Source organism: Engystomops pustulosus, chromosome 1 (genome assembly GCF_040894005.1).
Source record: "Engystomops pustulosus chromosome 1, aEngPut4.maternal, whole genome shotgun sequence".
Taxonomy (NCBI): Eukaryota; Metazoa; Chordata; class Amphibia; order Anura; family Leptodactylidae; genus Engystomops; species Engystomops pustulosus.
The window spans coordinates 76,977,452-77,004,659 of NC_092411.1; the positions used below are offsets into that span (position 1 = coordinate 76,977,452).

Sequence of the window (27,208 nt, forward strand, 5' to 3'; positions counted from 1 at the left end):
AATTCTTCAGTATTCTTAAGGGGAGTTTCATTGTATCCCTTATTGATGAACTTTTGTTGTAGCTTTACTGCTTCTTCTTTAAATATTTCTGGATCTGTACAGTTTCTGCGGTGACGCAGAAACTGACTTTTTGGTATGGCATCCAGCCAAATAGGGAGATGACAACTAGTTTTTTGAATGAAGCTGTTACTGTCTGTGGGCTTATTGTATGTCCTGGTTTTGATCGTCTCATTTTCAATATAGATGGTTATATCAAGAAAATTGATGGATTTTCGGCTGATAGTGGGCGTGAATTCCAGGAAATATTCATTTTTGTTTAGGTTACTGAGGAACTCCAGGAGTGGTTTCTCTCCCCCCGACCACACAAACACAACGTCATCGATAAATCTGCGCCAGAGGACCAGATTCGCAGCAAGTCCGCCCATGGGAAAAATGTGAGTGTCCTCCCATCTTCCCACGTATAAATTGGCATAACTTGGTGCGAACATAGAAGGAATATTGAGAAACAAGTTGAGGAACACCCGTTATCAGACCATTACAAAAAGTTCCATCAGGGACAATTTGATAGAACACAATTTTTCGCTATAGAAAAAGTCCAGCGAAACTGGAGGGGCGGAGACTACATCTCCCAAATGTCACGCTCAGAGAGTAAATGGATCTTTCTGCTTAACACACTAGCTCCAGCGGGACTCAATAGGGAGATAGAGCTATTTGCATTTGAGTAACAAGGAGATAAAATTCTGTACATCGGAATAATGACAATGCGCCTCAAATATGGATAAATATACCTAAATATACTTTTACCATAGTCCCCGTCCCTAAACATACTTTTTACATATATTTTACATTGTTAAAAAATTATTTTAATAAAAAAAAAAAAAAAAAAAAAAAAAAAAAATTATTTAAAATTATTTAACTTTATGCAATTTATTTTTAATAGTTTATTTTTATTAGTATATTTAATTAAACTTAATAAAGTTAAAATTTTTTAGCTGATATATTAAAATAAGGTCAAATAATTACGCTACCTGATCCACTAATCTGATTCGGCAGTAGTATAAAAGAGACTGCTCACACAGTGATGGACAGCCCTGACGAAGGAGACAGTAGTGGTCTCAGAAACGCGTTGGCGGATTTTTTTGTCCTTCCGGACTTACCGTAATCTAGGTGACGTCACCGTACGGAACTCACCGGAACTGTGCTTGGAGTGTGTAGCCGCCGGCCGGGGCTCCACTCCTGACGCAGTCAACATTGTTCAGTTTTATACTTTACACCTCAAATACCAAAGGGGTGTGACACAGCTACTGGACTTGCGATACTACAAGTGCCTACAGACAGTTTCTTCCCGGACCATCTAATCCGATAAGGAGCGACAGCAACCACATGTAAGGTACCAACAATCATTACCTACGTACACCATTACACTGCACCGCTCATTTGTGATACTGTTATCGCTATTGCTTTAGGTGCCTAGGTGATGTTTTCTTTGTACGACGATAATGTGTAATGGTTAGGCACCTAGGTCGCGACATCGTATGCACATTGTATATCATCTTAAACACGGTTGGCGCAGGTACTAAAAAAAAATTTTTGCTTTTAATATTATTAACGGTCCCTTATTCTAAGTGACCAGTGTTATAGGTCGAGTGCAGGTCACGATCTATTGATACCAGCGACAACCACTCCCACACAATTAAGCGCCAAATCCGATTTTTCTTCTAAGTATTGAATTCTGGAAAGCATGATCAACATTCAGAAAATCTAAAATATCAACATTTGTTTGCAAACCAAAACAAGGACCAAATGTTTCTCTGTTTAGGTAGAAGCTCAGCTATGTGTTGACATTAGAAGACCAGACCATTAAGTTCACATTACACACATGTTCAGGGAATGAGCTTGATTTGAGCATAGGGAGTAATTACCTAAGATTAGAACTATTTCTGCCAACATACCATTTTTACATATAAATAGCCATTCTCTCTCATTACCAGAAGGATAGATGAAAGACACAGGTTTGGACCTTTAAAACACACATATCCAAAAATACTCAGGTTCACTATGACTACCATGATAGTAATTCTACCAAACTGTAAGCTGCTTATGGATTCCTGTGTCTTTTTCTGAATCAGTAGAGACTTGTGGTTACATTTTTTACTTACGGTATTTTATTTTTAAAACTGTTTGCCTTTTCAACAATTTTTTCTCACAAAAATAAGAAATAACCCTGGCATAAAAGATAATTACATCATTACTGAGAGCATCCCTTACCATCCAGTGTTAAATTCCACATGAGCATCAAAAAATCCAACTATTGGTGCAATGGCTGCCTTCCAACCTTGTATCCGAGCTCGAATTAGTCCTTCCCGTCTGGTATTACGAACTATTTTCACAAGACCTGGGTATCTCTTATTCACATATTGATCCAAGTTGAATTTCAGTTCAACTGAAAGAAAGGAATGGTTTAACTGAACAACTTTTAAAAATTATAGATATTTTGTAATTGCACAATTCATTGAAGTTTTTAGCTAGTTCCAGCTGATTTACTCATGGCTTAGCAAGATAATTGGAGAATATTTTTTCGGGAATAATGGATCCTTTCCTATAAGCCTTTGTTCATACTGTATTTGGAAGAGGCTCAAGGTAGGGCAATTAAAACATCTGCACAGGCCCTTTATTCACTTAATTACAACACAGTGATCTGCTGCAAAAACAAAATGGAATAAATACCGTATTGTATACCTCTTTGAGTTTTTACTTTATTGACTCAAACTGCAAGAACATGTTTCCCTTACTGACATCTACATACTGGATTTATATGCTATATTTGTATACTCTATAACTACAACAATCTCCTGGTTTGCAGCTCTTAGTCACTCTGATCTACCGGCGACAGTTTTATTTTATTATTTCGAAGCAAATCTGAAGCAATTTTACCAGTTATTAATTCATACACTGAAGTAAGCACCGGTTAACATGTGCTTTTAGGTGCTTTAAGTTATTTAGCTACCTTAAAAAAGACGATGTCCCTTTTTAAATATAAAACTACAGACTAAGACTACTGAGGCTACTGAGTGAAGCCAGCCATGATAACCAATGCTACATCTATATCTCATTCCACAGAGGGATCATTTCAGGGGAAGTAGTTGCCAGTGGGTGCTGCAGATACTTAAAATGTGGTATAACATAGTGAATTTTTCATAAGATTCAATTTGGGTCCAAATCTATTTGGTCCAAATCTATTTTGCTTTAATTGTTCTGGAAATTAGTGTGTAACCACCTTAAGCCCTCTAAAACACAGGTTTTTTTTTAATTAAAAGGTATTTTTACAATTTTTTTGCTTTTCACTAAAACAGTAATAATGGAAGCCTATTGTACATGATGCAAAAAACAAAAACAAAATTCGATTGGAAATAATGGATATTTTAACAGATTCATTAGACTGTCATCATTGGCAGATCTACAAAAATCGTCTGAAGTGAATCATAAAATATTTGAATTTGAATCTACAAAATGATTAAAAGATTTGACCATTCAAATGGTCAGATTTTTGTTCAAGCAACATTGGAGGGGGCACGTTATCTGTAGACTGTTCAGGAAAGCATCCAAATTGTGTGGCATCACTGATGTATTTTAAAGTATAACTACCATGAGGAATCTACCATCAGAAGTGCATCTGATGGTGGATTCCTCCTGCCTGCCACTACCTTAATTTGTAATTTAATAGTATTAGCCTTAGCTCCCAGTTCCTGGCGAGGCTGGTACATGCTCCAGTAACCTCTGCAGTTACTGTATGTACTCGAGTATAAACCGACCCAAGTATAAGTTGAGGTACCTAATTTTAACATGAAAAATGGGATAACCTATTGACACACAGTATAAGCCGAGGGTGGGAAATGCATTGGTCACAGCCCCGCAGTATATAGCCTGCCAGCCCTTGCGGTATATAGCCAGCCTCTGACCACCAGTATATAGCCTGCCAGCCCTTGCAGTATAAAGTCAGCCCCTGACCCCCAGTATATTGTATATAAACCACCAGCTCCCAGTATATATCCTGCCAGCCCCTTTCCCCCTAGTATATAGCCTAGCAGCCCCTGCAGTATATAGTCAGCCCCCTGTAGTGTATAGCCAGCCCCCCAGTATATAGCCTGCTAACCCCCCCAGTATATAGCCTGCCAGCCCCCCAGAATATAGCCTCCATCCCCCTGTCGTATATAACCTGCCTGGCCCTAGTATATAGCCTGCCAGCCCCCTGTAGTATATAGCCTGCCAGCCCCATAGCATATAGCCAGCCTGCTCCCCTGTAGTATATAGCCTACCATCCTCTTCCCTGAGTATGCCAAGCTTTTAATTAAAAAAATTAACACTGTACTCACCTTTCTGATGCCCCCCATTGGTCCTCTTCTTGCTTTGGATCCTCTTCGGGTCCTTCTACTCCTCTTCGACTCCTCTTCAGGTCATTCAGCTCTCTTCCGGTCTTTGCGCTCGGCCGGCACACACAATCATGTCCGCCGCTTGCCCACGTCATTGTTTGTGAGCTGCCAGCATTGCAAGGGGACCCGAAGAGGAGCAGAACGACCAAATGTGGAGCCGAATTACAAATTTTGTGCTGAAAACCTCTGCTTATACTCGAGTATATACGGTAATTTCCATATCACTAAAATAAAGTTTTTAACCAATTAGATTAGGTTTCAGGATTATTAAATTACAAATTAGGGCAGATGTAGACAGGAGAAATCTACTTCATATGATAGATTCCTCATGGTAGGTTTCTTTTTAAGATAGTTTCAGTCCAGATAAATTGTTGCCTCTCTCTCTATTGAGGAGGGAGTCAAAGTGAATGTCCTGATGGCCCCAGTAAGCAATAATAGGGCTAATGGACAGTATCATCTGAATGAGACAACCCCTTGTAAAATATATTTATGGCAATACAATTACAGGTTCATGGTTTTGATATATTTACATGACAACCAGTAAGACAGAGATAAGCAGATGTCATTAGTTGTAAAATCTGTGCTGCTTCAGAAATGGAAGAAAATCAATAGTCCACTTTGGCAGGATTGTGATAAGAGAACAATATTTTCATATCTGTTGTAATCACAGAAAAAGATAAAACTTCTTCAATTAAATTTGTGAACAATTCCTGCTACAACAGTAAATGTATTGCCCTTGCTTGTGAAGCTTCCAATTTCAGAAATTAATATTTACTATCTACATCAGGTTTATCATCTAACGTAAAAAATATTAATCAAGTTTAGTGGTTTATAGATAAAAGCTGCCTATTCAGTACATAAATCTTAAACTAGTGTTTTTTTTACAATGAGCATGGGACAACTTGAGAAATTCTACAGTATCTTGAAGTGCCATGCCACTGAGTACAATCTATTGCTTGATGATTAGATCTGCTCATGCATTTCCCAAAATGTGGATGTTGGTAGCAACTTTCTACAGCGTAATGGCTGTAAGACAGTAAGGAGCCTTCTTTTTACAGATGCAAGATGCAGATGTAGGATTTACCTAAACATTTGCAGTGTTCTGCCCTTTTGGAGAAACCTCCTGGTCCCAGTCACAAGTAAAAGCATGATACCTTGCACAAAAGAGAACTGGACATAGTTCCAATGAAATGACTGTGGTTGTCTTACAGATACTATAGAACCACTCCTCTGTTATCCTTCCTAGAAATCATTGAGAAATTGAAAACTGGTTTGTTTCTCTATAGTTTTCAATTATCTAACCACTGCTGAGAGTATTTACTTGCATGCCAGTTTTTTTTAATACTTATAGGAAATCTACCATTTGATTTTATGCATTATGAACCAAACATACCTTGAAAATGATGTAGCTACTCTGATGCAGAAACACATCTTGTTTAATATCTTAGCTGAGTAGTTTTGCTGAAAAAACGTTTATAAAATTATGATAATGTATGTTTGGTTCATAATGCATGAAATCAAATGGTAGATTTCCTTTAACTTCTGAAGTATAGGCTTATATGTTTTTTTTACTGTATATCCATAAGCATGCATTTACTGTATGTGATAAAACAGTTTCATGACAAATTTATTATCACAGAATAACAAAAGAAATTTTTGGCTGTTCTTTTATATTGTTGGCTCCATTAAGAAAACTGATGAAAACTACAGCAGTAGTATATACATGTGCCTGGATGGAGTCGAATCAACTAGAAGGCAAACATCTGTCACTTACATTTCTATCTGCATAAAGAAAACTGGAATCTGTACAAATAAGAAATACGTATTGTACAAAGTAGTATTTTATTTTATTTGCCTACTGGAAATTTGTTTATTTATTGAAAAGAATTAGAATCATTTCAATAAAAATCTTAATTACAATCATACTATATGATCCTTCATATGTGGAAATTCAGGGTAGATTTATTCTATTAATAATAGCTTCACCTACCATTGTCACTGTTGTCATCTACTAGGATGATCTCTTTGAGTAGATGAGATGGAGTGTGATTGACCACACTGTGCACCGATCGTAGAATCACAGACAAAGCTTCATTCACAAAAATAAAGACCACAGCAATCTGTGGTAGGTCTTCTGGATAACTCATCTGTTTACACCTGTAAATACAAGACAAAGATGAGGTCAAAATGATGCACTGTTAACATCCAGTGCAATTGTATGTAGACATTTACTTCCATTGGGCTTCATGTGAACAATACAAACAAAAATCATCATTAATGAGGACATGAAAATGCATTAAAAGCAATCTTTCAAGAATACTTTTTAATTTTGCAAGATACAGACAATGGGGCAGATTTACTTACCCGGTCCTGTCGCGATCCAGCGGTGTGTTGTGTGATGAGGATTCAGGTCTGCTACGATTCACTAAGGTCGTGCGTCCAATTTCCTGCATGTGTCGCTTCTGCGCGGATTTAGCCTTCTTCTTCCCGGTGCATGTGAATGCTTGATCTTGTGACACAATTCTGTTTTTAAATTCCATGGTTTGTCCGAATCCATCGGGTTGTCCGACGGCCACGCCCCCCCATTTCTGTCACATGCAAGCCGGCTCCGATGCGCCACAATCTGATCGCGTGTGCCAAAAACCTGGGGCAATAAGGTGCAAAACAGAAATAAGCACGAAACCCAACAACAGTGTGGCGGCGTTTGGACCCTTAGTAAATGTGCCCCAATGTGTCAACAGGTATCAACCAGGTTGTCCAAGTCATCTATCTCCCATCTTGCTCCTCTAATATCTCTGCTGTGTCCACTTCTTTACCGGCTGCTGGTCACTTAATATTCTCACAAGTGGTTCCTGATTTGAGGTGCTTCATACCTCAAATCCACTGTCATATGACAGCATGAAACCTCCACTAAGGACATGACATTTTTCTCTCCTCTTATCGGCTCTTCGTGGCCCTGTGATCTTTACTTTTCCAGTGCACCTCTACTCCTATGGAACTCATTGCAACCTTTTTCTTATTGAATCAAGCATATTCTGGCTCATTGGCATATTTTTTTTTTTTAGAAGGAAGGAGACCATGGATAACAAATATAAGTAGATTACCACAGTCACAGTGCTTACATCTATGAGTAAGGCCCCTTCTACACTAGCGAGTGTAGAATGATGCAATGAACTCGCATTACACTCGCAACGCGTGCTGCCCAGATCGCATGGCCCGAACGCTACAAACCGGAACTGAACTGACATGCTGAGTTCAGTTCCGGTTTTCAGCGTTTGGGTTGTGCGATCCAGGCAGCACGCGTTGCGAGTGTGATGCGATAGCATCGCATCACAATCGCGAGTGTAGAAGGTGCCTAAGTGTCCTGATTTATCATGTTTCATTTTCATGGTAGGCCACAAAATGATTTAATTGTAGTAAAGGTAATCTTTTTACCAGTGACCATATCTATAAGTTACTCTCTCCGAATCAGATGCTATACCTGTGGACAGGAAATCAGTTTTTCTATTCATCCTACATTCTACACTGGAATATTGGAAGAAGGTCTTGTATAGTAAAAAATAATGATAATTATATAAATGATAAAAATAAAAATCATCATTTCACGGAATGGTGAACTGTCTTTAAGTTTTTCTTTGGATCAGGGTGGCACAACCCATATCACCTCCCCTTTCAATGAAGCCATGTCCCTTTTTATAAAATGAGTGATAAAAGTAAATGTGGGAGAAAGCATGGTAGACAAATTTTTGGCACAAATTATAAGTGAATTCCATGCTGCTTCAAACCTCAACATTAGCCAAAATGTTTCATCTGAAATATAAGATGTAAATGAAAAAATAAATTTTAGATGTATATCTACTGCACACAAATACGAAGTATTTGAGAAGCAGTCATGTTTGCTTTGTTTTGAAGACTAGATTTGTGTAAAAAAGTTAACATGTGTTGACCGAGAAAATCCCATCAGACAGTAATCTATATATGGATGGCAGTTACAACTTGAAGAAACATTGCCCCCTTTTTCACTGGTGAAAATGTCATTGTTTACCAGCTCCATTAACACTAGACAGACATGAATGAGCATGCTATGGATCACTGCCCATTTGTACTCACTGCCGAACGTGTTGCTCTTTATAAGTCATCTCAATAAACAGAGAGTATATCCATATTTATCCTTTACTACAAATCAAATGCAGTCTCTTATATGGTTTTATAGGCAACAAACATACAAAATTTCTAATTTGATCTGAAAGTTTCACCTTGTGATTTTTGATGATTTATTATAGGGCAACTTGAATAAAATGTGAGATTTGACCTGAATAAACCAATGAAAAGATTATTTTTATTCTGTGTCTTCACAGATAATGTTAAATATTTTCAGGAGAAGAACAATAGGAAAGTCTCTTCTTTAAAATTTATTTTCCAGCACCTGACTCACAGATCTCTTGAGAGATAAAGAAAAGATGGCACTTTAAAACTGTCAGCATTGGTTAAGGATCTCAGTAACTCACATGTGGCCTTTCAAGTCTTTACATTTTTTTTTGGAATTTTTAACTGGTGAGAACCTTTACTGTAACAATCAGTCAAGAATTTCTCAGGGATGTTTGAGATTTTGTATTATGCTTTTTGTCTTTCCTTTTAAAAGGTTTTATAAAACCAAATGTTAATTGTTACTGTTTTACAATGAGTAATTATTGAATTGTGCTTAGGTGGCTTCTAAAACTGTTTTTTGCAGTGCAATTACATAATTTCTTATGCAGAATAAATCCAGCTCAATGTGTTATTGTTCTTGCTATTATGCTCATTTATTTTTAATGAGAGAGTCACATTTAGTCAGGTTTGTTTTCAAAATTTTAAATACAATCCTTAGGCTTTATCAATCTTATGCAGTTCATTGGAAAACAAATAGGGAGGTACTTATTTCCCTCAAAATTGTATTATTATTATTGTATTTTTTTTTGTATACATTTTTTTATTAAAACATTTTCTTGGAATTACAGGACAAACAGTACATCTATTTGCTTTGATAAAACAATGTTACTAAGTATCATTACATATACATATATGATGTAAGCTTCCGTCAATGCTGGGTAAAGTGTTGAATATTTATGTACTTCCTAACACAAACAATACATAGGAGAAAGTGATTCATGGGTCCCAGGCATCATGGAAAGAGGAAAGAGTAGGCTTTCCTCCAACCTTAATAGTATGGTAGGGAGAAAGCATGATTTCCATTTTCTGAATGGAAAGTTTGGCAGACATAAGAAAGTGACCTCTCAATTCCCTGTCATTGGTAGGAATTGTCTGAATGTTTACCCCTACTAGTGCTAGTGCTGGCTTCGGATTTATATGTTCGGATAGCATAAGTGGAAGACTGCCTTCCAATATTGAGAGATGTTTGGGCAGTTCCAAAAGATGTGGATAATGGAGCCTTTTTGTGCACAGCTCCTCCAACATTTATGGCAAGAGTTCAGATAGATTCACACTAATATGGGTAGGGTAAGATAGCATCTGGTGATAATTTGCATACACCCACACCATATTAGCATTTGCTATGGTTTTCTTGGACCGATAAAACATGGTTTCCATGCTCACACAGAAATTTGTCTCCCTCAACTCTTATTGCAATTTAAACATAGGTCCTATTATGTATCCTTTTGGAGTATAGAACTCTGATGTTTAACTTCAGTCTAGGAGCTGATTGTAAAAACAGATTTGCCAATAAAGTTGCAACATCCACTGATATCTTACCCAATCTGCCTATGCAATGAGCTACTTGTACATACAAAAACCCATCTATTGTAGCCACACCAAATTAGTAAATTAGTTCAGAAAAAGATAGGAACGAATTTTAAGAGAAGAGGCCTTTTACTTTGGAAATACTTGCTGCCCTGTTTAACAATCAAATTGTGGATAGCCCTATTTATCCCTATCAGGGTGGGGCTTTACCTCATTAAAGGCTTGGTTTAAGCCTTTCATAAAATATCCAGGAGGAGCTGAACAACAGTCAAATACCGTGTGTAGACTGCACTCGGTGGTTAGTACTTGGGGAGACAAGGGAGGGTTGACTGAAACGGTGCCAGCTGGATAGTAATGGTTCAGGAAAGGTGTAGACACTCTTTATACGTATTGGTTAAAATGGGCGTTCCTGTCCCCATGCCTACGCACTGGCTGCAAATTTTTATACATAGAAAAAATGCTACACATGCCCTTGTTGGATACATGAAGAGGACAGGGCTTCTAGATGTATCTGGCTGTGCCGAATGATTGGCGGGACTATCATACGCCATCACACGAGAGCCAGTGTATGATAAATAACCCCCGTTACCTTAACTGACATAATAAGGGTGATATTTGAGCATGGTGTAAACCATTTTGCTCACTTGGTAGAAAAGTGTTGGGAAATAACCATATACAACTATAAGAAGAACAGGTGTAGTGAAGGCTGGGATACTCGGCTCCTTCTGCCTCTACCATGAATAAAAACAGCAGAAAAAGGATGTTATGCAAAACAGCAAAAACATTGTTACAGGGGATGTATATAAACTGCAATTATATTGGGGATTCGAAGTTCACCTGAATGGTCTCGTGGCCTGTCTTGGTAGCATTGTTTAGGGAACCAAATATACATTTAAGCTACTTGCCAGTCCTTTTGAATTTCAGGTGGATGACTCGGAAGCATGTTCTGCAAAATTTTTTCTTCAGAGAAGAAGGCAAAGTTGGCCCGTCTTCTGGTTTTAACGCCACATGCTTAACTCAATTCCTGCAGATGTTAAGCTTCATCAGGAAACCCCAATTGTATGGTATTTTGTGATTCTGAAAAGTTGTCGTAGTGACCATTAATTTTTTCCCCGCTTGTAATGTTGCTTGGGACAAATGTGCATATATTTTCATGTCTTCATATGGGTCCGACAGGTTATGTAGTGTCCTAGAGTGAAACATGGTTTCATGGCTATAATGCAGGCGAGTAATAACGTCTCTACGGAGGTTTTCTGGAACCAATTTCAACCAGGGAGCCTATGGGCCTTATCAAGATGACATTCCCAAAAGTGGGACAGCTGGAAGAGAGGTGTGGAGCAGGATGGTTAGGTAGTCTCTCAGATATGATGGATTGACTGCCTCTAGTATTCCTCTGAACCTCATTTTGTTTTGTGTCCCTCTATCTTACATGTCCACTATTTTGAATTTAATTTTGTCTACCTCTTCTTCCTGAACATAATAGGCCTCAATGAGGTCATCACAGGAGCTCGTAACTTCACCCATTTTGTTCTTTATATGGTCTACTCTCACTCCCAACTCCTCTATAGCAACCTGGATGTGGTCTTTCTGCAGAGGAAGTCCTTCTGCAATGAGTTTCTGAAAACTAGCATCATTTATTTATTAATTGTTTATGACGCCATTTGCTCAAATGAGGAAAAGTTAGTGAGGGGTCTGGATCTACTATCAGCATCACGGTCATCCCCAGTATATCTCACTCTTATAGATGGTCTCTGTTTATCCAGGTTGTTGCACGCCGTCTCATCTTGCTATGCGGTAGCAGCCACCATTTTGACTTCCCTCCCCTCTCACCTCGCTCTGTTGTGCTGATCTTCATGGTTTCCCAGAGCTCGTCCCAGCTGGGGACCCTGGGTCTGGTGAGTATGTGTTTGCTCCGGCGATCTCGGTGAGGTTGAGGAGTACCCACTTGAATCTCTCTCTCAGGAGAGGCTGCATGCTGTAATTCCCCGACGGCATCTTGTGAAGCCTCAGGTCTCGTAGAATGAGCTGAAAAGAAGCCTGTCAGTCTTCCCAGATAGCTTTTATATAATAATAATGCTAATTTTTTAAAGGCAGGAAGAAAAGAAAAACACACCATCAAACACAAAAATACATAAAATTTGAGCTGAAATAAAAACAAGATTCCTAACTCAACAAATTCTGGTAATACACAATCATTTAGCATCGAGAACATTATACCTTAATACGAAGTTTGACATACCGTAATATAACATGTCTGTGTATCAGTGTATATTGTACCATGTTGTGTTCAAAACCGGAAGATGAATACATAGAATGTAGAATATTATATTGTAATTGAAGAAAACCTTTTGATAATATTCACATTCTCTATTTAATATGAAATTAGTATTTGAGGAAACATGGGAATTAATTAATTTGTACAGTGCCTGTGTTCTACCCTTATGAGACTTACAGGGAAATCTAAGATAAGTGAAGACTCAACATTATAATCCCGTTAAGGAGATTAGAAAACAGTGCTGCTTAATTGCAAATATCTAGAAAAATCTTTTTACCAAACAAAATTTGGGCTGCCAAACTCTCAAAGGGGAGTATTACAAGTAATGTAAATCATTTTAAGCTCTTTAATTTTTGGGCATTTTGAAATAGCAAGTTCATACAAAAAAGAAATAGTTCTAATGTTCTCTTCACTCATGTTGGAAGCCCCTGAGTTGAGTTCTCATAGTTGGGGGCATAATGACCAATGCAAATAGAATAGAAAATAGAGGGCAGTTATGTTGGGTGCCTCTGGGGTCTTTACCTAAATTCTGTATAGAATTAATCAAAAAACAAACTTATCAGATCTTTATTGTGGGAATTTTTTTCTGTCTTCTTTTATTGCTAAAATGTTATCTATCCCTAGGCCTCAACTTAATTGGCCAATAATGACCACATATACTTGAGTATAGGCCAAAAAAATGTGCTGAAAAACTTAAATTCAACTTATACTCAAGACTGCCTGGTGGCCATGGACTGGCTAAATACTGAGGGGGGGGGCTGGCTATATTTTAGGGGCATGGGCTGGCTATATACTAGGGGACATGGGTTGGCCATCTATATTCTGGGGGGGGCTGGCAATCTACAAGGGAGCTGTCTGTCTATATACTAGGGGGCTGGATGGCTATATACTGGGGGCATGGGCTAGCAGGCTACATACTAGGGGGGGATGGGCTAGCTGGCTATATACTTGGGGGCATGAGGCTGGCTAGCTATATACTGGGGGGCATCATCTGGCACCAATGCATTTTCTGCCCTTGGCGCATAGGGTTACTTGTTTTCCCAGTTTTTTGTGATAAAATTAGGTATCTCGACTTATATTGGATTTGGCTTATACTCAAATATTCAACAGAATATTATGTAATACAACCAAGAAAGACTGTAGTTCATACCTTACAAACCCCGACACAGCACAGCATGGACATACAAATGCCTTTGTGCTAGCTAGATGAGGAGTGGGCCTGTTAAAATTGATTGCAGGCATTAACTGTTTAAATACCACTAGCAGAGTTGCCAGCAGCATTTAAACTACTGTTAAATACGCACTAGCATGCCATTCCTGAGGCACTGTGAGGAGGATCGCTGTGCCGCCTTACCCTTATTTGTCCTACTGGTTGGACTAATTGTTTTCTTATATATTGGGCATACTTTGACCTTAGGGCACATAGGAAGGGGGTTATAGGTGCTCTGTGGATGTCCCATTTCCATCTGGGACTATTTGTTTCCCCTATGTATTCGATTCTCCCATTTCTGGGATATATGTGTGTACAGATTTGTATAGAATGCTAATAAAGGATTTACATTTTTAATATTTGGCAGCTCTTTCTTTTGGTATTTCTGGTTGTTGTAGTTTATGAGTTGAATTACTATACCATAGAATGTAGGGGCTGATTTGGTTTTTGTTGTGCAATTTAATTGTTCAATAAAAGCTCTGATTTCCTAAGACATACTGTTAATGTAGTATTATTGAAGGATTTAAGGCCAAATTGATAGGTGAGAAGATCATGGGCCATTAGTATAACCATAAAAATGTTAACTTTTCAGGAAATCAGCTACCAGGCATTGTTCTAGTCATACTCCACCACCAGGCCAAAGATGAGGCAAAGGTCCTGACCTGGTGCTCTTTATTCAAAGACAATTAGTGTGACAAAGTAAGGTGGCTGTAGTTGACTCTAAAAGCAATGTAAGCAGTTTCCACTTTTCCAGCATTCACACAACAGTTGGATATTGTACTTAACTGCAACTGACATAACAAGTCCCCTTGTAGTTGATTCTGTATAATCTACAAAGTGATTTACAAGATTTAGCATGTCCATTCACTGTTGTTTTGTAGGACCCCTAACTCAGAGACTTCATATAATCAATCTTGTGCAGTTGTGTCCCAAATCAGCTATTTCATGATAGATGTTGAAAGCTATTATTCTACATATAATGGGTTATTGAAATGAGAAAACCAAAGTACTTCTCACCTATGCTGACCTTCTTTTCCAGAGAGCAGAAGCAATCGTGATAGATTACTAGCCATTACCATAGCTACCCTTGGCCTCCATTTCAGTAATGCGTTTGATGTAAAATTTCAGGTGCATAGACCATGCAGTTACAATGCTGCTAACAGCTGACACTTGTTGGATACATGAGAAATATGAATTAGGTGATGCCTGGATGCACATGACTAATTTGAGTGAAAACACAATATATTGTAACTGATTGGTCCTGTAAAAAACTTCAACTTCCATTTACAAATCCCCCCACAATACATTGCATTGTTTTTCTGATTTGTCTGGCTGCATAACTTATAAAGATTGAGATTGGGTCCTTTTTTTAAAACCAGTACTATCTATATACACATACACATATAAAGCCCACTATAGTATAATTACACACATATAAATAAATATACAATATATAAACCCCCTGGACAAATAGCATCCACTAAACCAGGTTATCATATATATATATTATAATGTAAACTGGTTCCTTATAGTGAATGCTATTTGTCCAGGGGAGCCAGGTTATACATAATATATATATATATATATATATATATATATATATATATATATATATATATAAATAAATAAAGATACAAAGAGGTGAGGCAGCACTCGGGAAAAGTTATGAACTTGGGTGCAATTCCCAGGACCTGAACCAAGGTCCATCAAAACATAGAACAGCAAATTCACACATGTGTCAAGGCTACGTTTCGGCTCCTTGCATCTGGAGCCTATTATTTGTCCAGGGGGGTCAGGAAGAGGAGATAGAGTTTTCCAGCTTCATGTGTCTAATGTCCACTCCCCTAAAGTTCACCCTAAGACCACTCAAACTACAGTAGATCCCAGTGTGTGAAGAAAGAGAAGCTTGAACCTGGTTTATGATGGTCTTTTCCGTCATCAGACCTTTGGAATAATAAGGAAGGCATATAATATCCTTTTACTCGCTATATTATTTGTCATCATAGATCAGAGTTCATCTATAACAATAACAGTGTAACTGGCCATTAGGTCAGCAGCCTGTAATAATAACTAGATGACTGTAGCCTTGTTTACACAAATCTAAAAAATGAGCTGCAAAAATATCAGCTTATTGTGTGCTCCAATGATTAAAGGAAACCTACCACTTGAAGTGGCAGGTTTCAGATGGAAATACCGAGCACCAACTCAGGGTGAGCTGGTGCCGGAGCTTATTTCTGTTAGTGTTTTAAACCGCTGTTTTGCAGTTTAAAACACTTTTTAAACTTTATAGCCGGCGCAGGGAGGTACGCGCTCGGCGCTTACCATGCGCGCGGCTCTCCTCCACTTCCTATTTAGCCGCGGGCACGGTCGCGCGCATGGTAAGCGCCGAGCGCGTACCTCCCTGCGCCGGCTATAAAGTTTAAAAAGTGTTTTAAACCGCAATACAGCAGTTTAAAACACTAACAGAAATAACCTGGTGCTCGGTATTTCCATCTGAAACCTGCCACTTCAAGTGGTAGGTTTCATTTAATGTAAAAAGTGGAGTATTTAAAGGGGTTTCCAGGAAATACTATTGATAGCCTTTATATATAGAAAAGGTTAGCAATAAATAAACACTGATGGGCTGTAATGCTCCACATACACAATAATTATAATTTTTTTGTGTTTCTATTTTTCACCTACCCATTTTAAAAACCATATCTTTAATATTTTTCAATTTACAGAGACATTTGAGGGCATGTTTTCTGCAGGACAAATTGTATTCCCTATCTGCACCATTTAATTTTCTGTGAAGTGAACCAGGAAGCTGGAAAAAATGTCAAATACAGTGTCATTGACAAAAAGCATGTTTTAGCATTCTTTGCTTTTACAGATTTCACTCTGCGGTTCAAATTACCATATATATTAGAGCATAAGCCGACCTGAGTATAAGCCGAGGTACCTAATTTTAAGAAAAAAACCTGGAAAAACCTATTAACTCAAGAATAAGCCTAGGGTGGGGAACACATTGGTCCAGTCTCCAGCCAGTACATAGTTAGCCAGTCTCCTTCCCCCCAGTAAATAGCTGGCCAGCTCCCTATCCCCCAGTATATAGCCAGCCCATGCCCTCTAGTATATAGCTAGTCCATGCCCAACAGTATATAGCTATCCATTCCCTGCCCCCAGTATAAAGCCAGCAGCTCCTTCCCCCAGTATATAGCCAACCAGCTCCCTGCCCCACAATATATAGCCTGCCAGCCCCCGCCAGGACCTGCGGGGAGCGTCGTAAAGATGGGTACAGTGTTAATTTGTTTTTATAGAAACGATGATAAGCCAAATAAGGGTTATACTCAAGTATATATGGTACACATGCTTATCATTCTCTAAGTCAGTGTCATCATAGAGATACCAAAAATATATATAGTTTTGTCTATGTTTTAATTCTTAACCCCTTCCCGACGCGCGCCGTACTAGTACGGCGCGCGCCGGGTCCCGGTGCATGGAGAGGGCTCGCGGGCCGAGCCCTCTCAATAGCCTGTAAGTCTTTGCTGCATATTGCAGCAAAGGCTTACTGGTAACACCTGCGATCGGTGCCAGCACCGATCGCGGGTGCTTTCACCGCGATCGCTGCCGGCAATGCTGCCGGAGGCTTCAAAAAGATGGCGACGCATGGGCGCCGCCATCTTGGCGCGGATCTGTCTCGTTTTAACCCATTCATTACAATGTGCTATCAGCACATTGTAATGAATGAGGAGTAAAATCCCCATATACTGCCATACTGTAGTATGGCAGTATATGGTAGGATCGATCAGACAACCTAGGGTTAAAGTACCGTAGGGAGTCTGAAAAATAGTTAAAGTAAAAGTAAAAAAAAGTTTAAAAAAAAATTATATTAAAAAAACCTAAAAATTCAAATCACCCCCCTTTCCCTAGAACTGATATTAATATTAATAAACAGTAAAAATCATAAACACATCAGGTATCAACGCGTCCGAAAATGCCCGATCTATCAAAATATGACAACGGTTTTTCAATGCGTTTAACCCCGTAACAGAAAATAGCGCCCAAAGTCGAAAATGGCACTTTCATGCCATTTTGAAAAATATAAAAAAATCTATAAAAAGTGATCAAAAGGTCGTACAGTCCTAAAAATAATATCATTGAAAATATTATCAAATTTCGAAAAAAATGACACCACCCACAGCTCCGTACACCAAATTATAAAAAAGTTATTAGCGCCAGAAGTTGGCAAAATCAAAAAAATAATTTTTGTACAGGAGGTTTTCATTTTTGTAAATGTATGAAAACATTATAAAACCTATACAAATTTGGTATCCCCTTAATCGTACCGACCCAAAGAATAAAGTAGATATGTCATTTGGGGCGCTCAGTGAAAGACGTAATATCCAAGCCCACAAGAAAATATCGCAAATGCGTTTTTTCACCATTTTCATTGCATTTGGAATTTTTTTCCCGCTTCTGAGTACATGGCATGGAATATTTAATAAAATAAAAATTTAAGGTACTGTATGGTAACATTTACAGTAAAATGGACGATGGTAATGTTGTTGTTGTATGCCTTATATTTATGAGCGACAGTTTTCCTGCTATATGACCATGTTAAATTCAAATCTGTTTTTTTTTAGATTTTTACCGGTGTTTTGTATGCGTTGGAAAAGGGGTAGTCTTATACGGCGAATATATCTTAAACTCTATATTTTAACAGGAAAGTAGGGGGGTTGTCTTATACACCAGGTCGTCTTATACGCCAGAATATACGGTAATTCATCATTTTGCACCTGACAACAGGTCTTTTTATACTATTTTTTACTAGTAAATTCAGAATTGCACAGAAACAATATTCAGAAACTTTTACATTTTCCAAAGATAAAAAGATCTCTTCCAGACACCGAATGAGAGAGTCAAGTTATGTAAAAAAGAATACTGTTGAAAAATAACTTTTTCATAGCATTAATATTTTTATGCAAAATAAAGGTAAAACACATATTTTAATATATTCTGCAGTAACAAATGTTGGTGTCAAATAAAATATCTCCTACAGAGAGGATGTAATGCATTTCCATGTAATTGATGGTATCACCATTATAAAAGTATAGACAAAGATTAAAATGATATTTAAATTACAGAATGAGGCTTGTACCAGAGAAAATAGTGCATATTTCAATAAACAGATGAAATAAGTCTAGATGTCTAGAAGTCCTGCACATCCAATTTTCTCTTTAGGATAATCTGTTAGCATTTTCAAAGTTGTGATAAATTACGGGCTTAGTAAATGCGGGTTGGGGACATTAATCCTTAATGACTGGTCTCTGTCAGTCTGAATAGATAACTGTCCTTTTTTACAATTTTCTTTTTTTACAGATTATAAGAACAGTTAGATGAGTATGTTGTTTTATGTCTGCTAGAGACAACACCAAATCTTAAGGTCTGATGGCCAATTTAGAATAGTTTGATGGGTACTTTATTCGTTTATAGCTGATGTACCGATTTATCCAAGAGGAATATGTAAAGAGATGAGTGGATATATCAGAAAACTGTCAGAGAATCTAATAGAAATCATACATTGAATGAAAATTCTACAATAAACTTCTAGCACATGACAGTTTTGTCTGATGGTAATAAACTGATCAAGGCTGAATAGTTGGAGTGGAATTTAGATGCAAAGATGAGTGGGCTATATACTTGTATATACATGTGGACTGCAACTAATGCCGTATTTAATCTGCAAATGTAATATAATGCCATATATATATATATATATATATATATATATATATACAAATAGGAAAGTCCAAAGCAGCACAGGTAGGTAAGGGTGCAGCAGCCGTAGGTCCCCTGGCCAGGGTCCATTCAAGTAGATCCAGAAGAGAGGCAGCACTCCGTAGTAAGTGGAATAGGGTGAATCTTTATTCCATGTGCAACTTTTCAGCGTAGAAGCACGCCTTTTTCAAGCATTGACTCTTTTATCACCATTAGAAGTACTTTTTTCATTAACCAGAATATAAAGGCATTTAAAGGGGTATTCCCATTACGGCAAATGTTATTGTGGGCTGATAAAAAGTTATACAATTTTCCAATATACTTTCTGTATCAATTCCTGATGGCTTTCTACATCACTGCTTGCTGTCCTGCTATAGATATCTTCTGTTTAATTAGAGTGGACAGAAATCTGACCATGGTCACACAGGTGCACGGCTCATTTGTAACAAAGAGAGTAATCAAAGCCGTGTGATATAACGAGCCGTGCACCTGTGTGACCATGGTCAGATTTCTGTCCACTGGAATCAAACATAGAAGCTTTCTATAGAATGACAGCAAGCAGAGATGAGATCTAGAAAAGGAATTGATACAGAAAGTATATTGGAAAATTGTATAACTTTTTATCATACAAACAATAACATTAATTTACTGTAATGGGAATACCCCTTTAATTTTAAAATGCAACATCTACCACAGGGATGACGGATTGTAAAACAAAGCACACTGACATAATGGTGTGTGTCTCCTCTGGCAGGATCTGGTCTTCTTTAAGCCTCTCATGCCTTAGTTTTTAAGAAAAAACAGCTTTAAAATCATGCAAATGAGCATGAGGGGTTCCAGGCTCATTTAACACTTACAGGCTTATTTGCATAATTTTAAAAGCCTTTTTTGTAACAAAAACCCTGGCATCAGAAGCTAAAAGAAGAGCAGATCCTGCCAGAGTGGCACACACCAGTATGTCGTTGTGCTTGTTTTACAATACTTCACTCTGGTGGTTGATGTCCTTTAACAAGACGGGGGCAGTTTATGGAGTTTAGGGAGTTCTATAATATGAATATTGTATACTCTGTATATGGGCACCTGGAGCTTCCTTAAATTCCTTTCTTCTTGAATTTTAATACACCTTTTGATATTTATCTTTATATTTATGCTATGTATTGCTCTACCTTACCCTATACACTATAGGTTCCGATGCCTATATGTCAGTTCGTCCCTTTACACATGCTCTACACCTGACAGCTTTTTTGTGAATATTTATGCATATTTATATAATGGTATGTTCACAAAAATCTCTTTTTAGGTTTAAAAATATACAATATCAAGTCTCAGGGTACACAAATCACATAATTTAAATCACAAATATCAAACTTCAAATAAATTGTCAAAGCTGCAGCCCTTCCCATGTAGTGAACAGAACTAGGATCCTTATCCACCCATTACGAAAAACCATACAACCCTCACTTTGCTCCTAAAAGATTTCACAGTAAGGGATGAATGGTTTTGGTAATGGGTGAATAAAGATAAATTCTGTTCACTACAACTGAAGGGCTACAGCTTTCTCCATTATATGAAAAAGTAAAGTCAATACTGTATGTAAAGATAAGTCTATAAAAAGATGATCTCTACAAAATTAAAAGATAACTATTGTAATTGGTATTCCATCTTATGAAGTAAAATTGTTTCCCTATTGCATTTGGGTTATAATTGTAAGAAAGCCAAGTATAGAGTGGGTACGGAAAGTATTCAGACCCCTTCAAATTTTTAACTCTTTGTTTCATTGCAGCCAATTGTTAAGATCAAAAAAGTTACTTTTTTGTTCATTAGGTTATGTACAATCTGTAACCTATGTTGACAGAAAAAACAGGAATGTACATATTTTTTCTAATTTATCACATGGCCAGAAGTACCCTTTGCTGTGACACACACATTTAACTCACATTCTGTCTATTCCATCTGATCCTCCTTGAGATGGTTGTACTCCTTCATTGGTGTCCATCTGTATCCTTCGGGCGGCAGAATGCGGGCCTCTTTAAAAGCGGCATTTTGCCGCTCCAATGTGGGTGACTCGGGCGCACGTCGGCGCCCGAATCGCCCTCCAGATAAATCGCACCTGTCTCTTTAAGAACCAGGTGCGATTTGCATGCGGAGCGACACAGCGCCTTTCCGGCTGCTGGCGTCGCTCCGTACAGTGCAGTGACACAGGCGGCTGATGATGACGTCACGCCACCTGTGTCACTCAGCGGAGCCGCGGCTGCCAGAAGAGCCCGGGGAGACGGGAGCCGCGCGCCATGGGAGCACCTGCTGCGAGGGGTAAGTATAAGCTTTATTATTTTTACTGTACAATCAATTAATCAAATGTGGCTATTCATATATTGGGGGCGATTTCTGCTGTAACGGGGGGCCAGATTATATGAGGCCAGATTTTTTTTTTTTTACTGGGGAGGCTGTGTACATATTTATGTGTATATATTTATATGGGGGACCATATTCTGTTTATTCTGGGGGGGGCTGTATATATTTATATGGGGACCATACTCTGTTTATTCTGGGGGGCTGTATATATTTATATGGGGGGCCATATTCTGTTTAATCTGGGGGGCTGTATATATTTATATGGGGCCAGATTCTGTTTATTCTGTTGGGGGCTGTATATATTTATATGGGGCCACATTCTTATTTTCCTGGGGGGGGGGGTTGTATATATTTATATGGGTCCGGATACTGTTTATACTGTCACATGTAACATAATAACAGGGTGGGATATATTAGTTATAGGATACAGATTACTTTGCGTCATGTAAAACAAATGTTGGGGGGGTCTGTATTAATAAATTAGGGGTGTTGTATATTGATTGCTGCTGTGCCTGCTATAATTCCAGTAGAATATATATATAATGAAGGGATGTTTTAGATGTGTGGATCATGTGGTCAGTTGTGTTGTGAGGGGTATATATTATTTAGGAGCGCAGTGTTGTTATCCAGGAGACCTTATACTGTAAGTGACTGTGGTATTTTTAGGGATGCCGGGTGGAGATGCTGCACAGAGCTGAAGATATCCTGAATTCACCTGTGATACGTCATGGATTATTTTATTCATTTTAGCAGTAGTGAAAGGGGGAGATTTGAACTTTTAGGTTTACTATTTCTTAGACCCTTAGGGGATTTGATCGATCAAATCACTAGTAAATTTATTGCTCATCTGTTACAGTCTGCCTCCAAAGCTCAATATGGCAGTTTTGCAAGCTGGATTTAACCACTTAAAGGACATCTACCACCACGATGAAGGATTGTATGCACAGGAGCCCTCAGGCACCATGGGGTAGATGACCTTTAACATCCATGATTAGTGCTATTACTGATCACTGGTGTTAGTGGTGGGTGTCATTGTGCACCAAACACCTGGTATGTATGAGGATACATAAGGATCTTCATACAGCCTCAATGACACCATAACATATTATTCTGTCACGTGTCATTAAGGCGTTAATGGAATACTTGTCATAGGATGTAATCGTGATGCAAACTACAAGCTAACTCTAAGGATATATTTTATCCTGAAAATATTTTAGGGTACAAAAACCTTGTTGTATCAAAATATCTATGTTTATGTATAGAAAGGGTGCGTAAGAAAGAGTTACAAATGTTACAGATTTCATTTGGAAATTTTGAAATCCTTGAAAAATCTTTTAGCTGCCAGAGGATTTTAATGTGCAGATCTCAGCAATGGATTAAGTAACACCTTTAGAGATTTGTGCTAGTTTTCCCCTCCAGACAGAAATGCTGCCTGAATTAAAGCAGCTTCATGAATCTTTAAAGTGTCTAATACTGTATATGTTTTTCAAATGAACCTTTGGGTTTAAAGCCACATTTATCTCATCCTTCCAAGTGATTTGCCTTCTCTTTGAATATCAACAGCAGATTCTCCAATGCAAACAGAAGGGAATACCACAGTGAAAGACTAGATAGACTAAAGCCTACAGGGGTATGCCATTCTATACAATCCAGTGACAATGTGGAACTGTGGTGCTTGTCTTTGTTTGATCACACAACGTTCAATATCCCATGCTAATCTCTGCTTAAAGTAGTAATGTTTGAATATAATACAATGAAACATTAGTCTACATATTAGAATAGAATCTCTGTGACAAAGAAACTTAAAATTTCACTTTTGTGACAATATGATTATTTCTAGACTCATATTGCCTCTAAAACTTCAAGATTTCATTGAACATGGTTATGTTCAAATAAGTAAAAAAAATAGCTAAATAGCTACACATGCTGTGAAGATTGGTCTTAGGCTCTTTGGTTTCCGTTCTATAGTAAATTTGTTGAGCCCTACATTTTTAATAGCAGAAAAAAATAAATATTGAGCAAATGAGGCTTGTATCAAAATTTGATTTGTACATAAAAATTTCTGGCATAATCTTAGGAAACACAATCGGTTCCCTAGGATGAAGGTACAAGGTTGAAACAGTTGAGAAAAAAGTACTTTATTCTGATTTCTTCTGTCCGATGTAGCATACAAATTACATAGGAGTAGACATTGCAAGTATCTATGGCCAAACAAATTTACAAAATTCGAACATACCTTGCATAAAGCCTAGCAGAAACACTTGACTGACTGTCATGGCCATAAAAATATGCAGACACAATAGTATTAAGAAACAGGCCCAAGGTAAGGGTACAGGGTCCAGATTGGGGCGCAGGTTTAGGTTCAGGAATGGTGTTCAGAGTTCTTAATCAGGCAGGTTACAAGGTTCGTAGGTGCCTAATCAGGTTTGAGTTCAGGGTTCTGGATCAGGTAGTATATAGTGCTCAGGATCATGTAACATACAGGGTTAACAGATCTGGTATTATAAAGGGATAAATACAGGATACAGATCAGGCTGGGGTTTATGGTAAGAGTTCCGGTTGGATACAGGCTCAGGGTTTCAGGCCAAGCAAAACATAAAGAAAGTATAAATCAGCACTGAGCAAATCTCTTTAACAAGATAATGGACTCCATCCACTATGCTAACTGGCTAGCCCGTGCACCAATTAACGCCCTGCTCTGAGATAGAACATTGAGCTGCATAATGAACCACCCAATATCCAGGGATCAGATACCGCTAGGTAGATGTCCATTAGCTCCCAGCACAGCAGCATTGGCTGTGGCTCACAAGCTTTCAACTCAGCACCAGCACCAATCCTGGGTGTTAATGGCATGGTGTGGACCAGCATCTGATTTGACGGAAGTTCGGGATCCACACCTGCAAAGTTTGGCACAGACCTGCGCAGCACAAGAGATAACTTATCTGAAGCATCGTGCAGATATTAATCTGGAAGGATAACAATTTTTACTTAAATAAATAAATCTGTATTTATATAGAGCCATATTGCTCCACAGCACTTAATAAATAATGGGGTACCTAAACAAATAAAATAAGACATTACAGTGTAGTAACGTGGTCAAGGAATGAGGATCCTGCTCGCAGGATTTTACAATCTGTGATTATAAAGAATGCAGCGATTGATAGGACTGGGATCACCAAGCTGGGTACCCTAAACCCGAACAGCAAACCCCAAGGACAAGCTGCTGGATGCACCAAAATTGTAGCTAATTCTATCCCAAAGATGCCGTGTACTACATGAACATCTTTTTCTAAATATTTCCCACCTTGACAATCAAATCAAAGCTTGACTGGAGCCTGTTGAAAAGTCAGCAAGACCTAGGATACAACAGGGTATAAAATCCACAAAATTCTGGTGCAAAGCTTTACATTAAATGTAAAGAAGATAGTTTAAAGATGCCCCAAAATTATCATCCAACATCAGCCACTACGATAGAAGAGTTTTAGACATCTACATCCTCAAAACAATTTGTAAACATCACTATGAACTTGGCATGTGCCTCTCTAATTTTCATGCATTCATAACATTTATGTCATATTTATGATCTGTTTCTTTTTAATGGTACAGAAAATATTAAGACAAATAGTAAAAATAATATTGTTATTGTGATGGATTTAATCTTTAAACCATTTTTCTGCAATCTTCATTAGCGGGTTACAAATTAAGCTCTTCCATTAGATGCATTAAACTTGTGCCTTGTGACTCAAACAAAATGTATAAACCATACAAAAGTCTGTATAATACAATTTTCAAAGCGTAATTATACAGAAAATGATGGATAGGTCACCCTGTCTTTCAGAAGTAAAACAGGTCTTAGGTCCATAGGCTTCTACTGTAGCTTCAGGGACAGCGATTAATTGCCATCTGTGAAACAGGCTTGTACATGTCTAGCAATGTGAAGATGCTATTATTGATAGTATTAATTAGTCAGTTCATATTAAAATCCGCACAATCTGGGATTGGGTCCATTATATATAACGTGATTAAAGTCACCAGGGGATACGGTTTTCATAATATTAGTTGCATTTTCACTTATTGTAAGGGACTTGGGTTTGCAGGCCCTTTGAAACACATTTGCTTTAATTAGAATCTGTCAAATAGCTTGACGTCCATTTGAATTTTAATTAATGCTTAAGAGACCCAAATTCACTCGTTATAAATAATATATAAATAATATCAGATGTGATGGATGTCTAGGCTTACCTCAGCAAGACGTGTAAAATGTGTCGGGATTGGTGGAAGGCAAGAACATATCACCCTTATGAAAGTAAATGTAGATGAAAGAGGTACATGTGTTTACTTTATACGCACATACATTTGTACATTTTAATGAAGATGCCCAGATGTTAAGGTGGTGCAGAAAGAAACTGCGTGAAGAAATGGTATACCAGATGGAAATGAGCAAGAAATCCAATTAAAAGTAACCACAAATCTTCCCCTGACAATTCTCTTACAAGACTTTTCTTTTAATATGAAACTTGCAGCTGTAGGTATTTTTTTTCTTTTTCTAGATGGATCCATTTAAGCAATACTTCCTATTTAAGATGTTATAGTTCTGCTGCTGTTTTTAGTTTCTGGCAAACCTAGCCATTTAGGAAGGCTTTTTCTTCTGATCACCATGTTTGTTGTTTTATTCTTTTATTATATTTAGGTAGGAAGGAAATGTTTTCCCTAAATGGGGCTGTAGGGTTCAGCTTCATAAAGATTTCTACCCTCCCATGTAAACTTGTCTTTTTTATTTTATCCTTATTAACCATGTTACCATACCTTGGTCCTATAAAAAATTTGCATAGGAAGGAATTCAGGAACACCAATGACGCTAAAGCACATGGGTTACCAAGAGAAGATACTCATTGCCTTCAGTTATTTCTGAGTGACAGTAACTCCCTCATGCCCTATTCTCACTGCTTGGAATTATGTCAGTCACGTTAAACTTTAAAAGGAACCTGTCATTGCGATTTGGGAAATGAAACCACCAACAGGTCCTTATGGAATAAAACCACCCTGCAATTTTTCCAGCTGTGTCCGCTGTAAAAAAACAAACATATTTTGTTACCTAGGTTTTGAGTTTCTAGGTTCCTGTGCAGTAATCCAAGAAAACTGGCATAGTACACACTAGCTTCATTGTGCCAAGAGCACCAGAGATGGGTCCTAAGTGACGTATTAGACTCTAGGAAAGTATAAATGTTTGTTTTATGAGAGTAGCCACAGGACCTGTAGTTACTTTAGAATCCCAAAACACCCTGGTTCTTGCTAAATCTTTAATGCTTACAGTCCTTTTTTTTTCATTTGTGGTTACCTTAGTTTGGCCATTGTGTTTTAAACTGAAACCCTCGCTATTTAACCTCAAAATAATTTCTCTTTATTTTATTTAAGTTTGATGGGTTTATGCAGTCATACTAATTA

General features: G+C 37.9%; 1 protein-coding gene across 1 annotated transcript in view; it reads right to left on the reverse strand.

Moving 5' to 3' along the window:
- The window catches only part of GALNT9 (polypeptide N-acetylgalactosaminyltransferase 9), a 173,494-nt gene that overhangs the window by 110,135 nt on the left and 36,151 nt on the right, over positions 1-27,208 (reverse strand). The window contains exons 3-4 of the mRNA XM_072144435.1: positions 6,421-6,587; positions 2,269-2,443 (exon numbers count right to left, since the gene is read on the reverse strand). Coding sequence (XP_072000536.1) covers positions 2,269-2,443; positions 6,421-6,587 — 342 coding nt within the window. The remainder of the gene's footprint in view (positions 1-2,268; positions 2,444-6,420; positions 6,588-27,208) is intronic.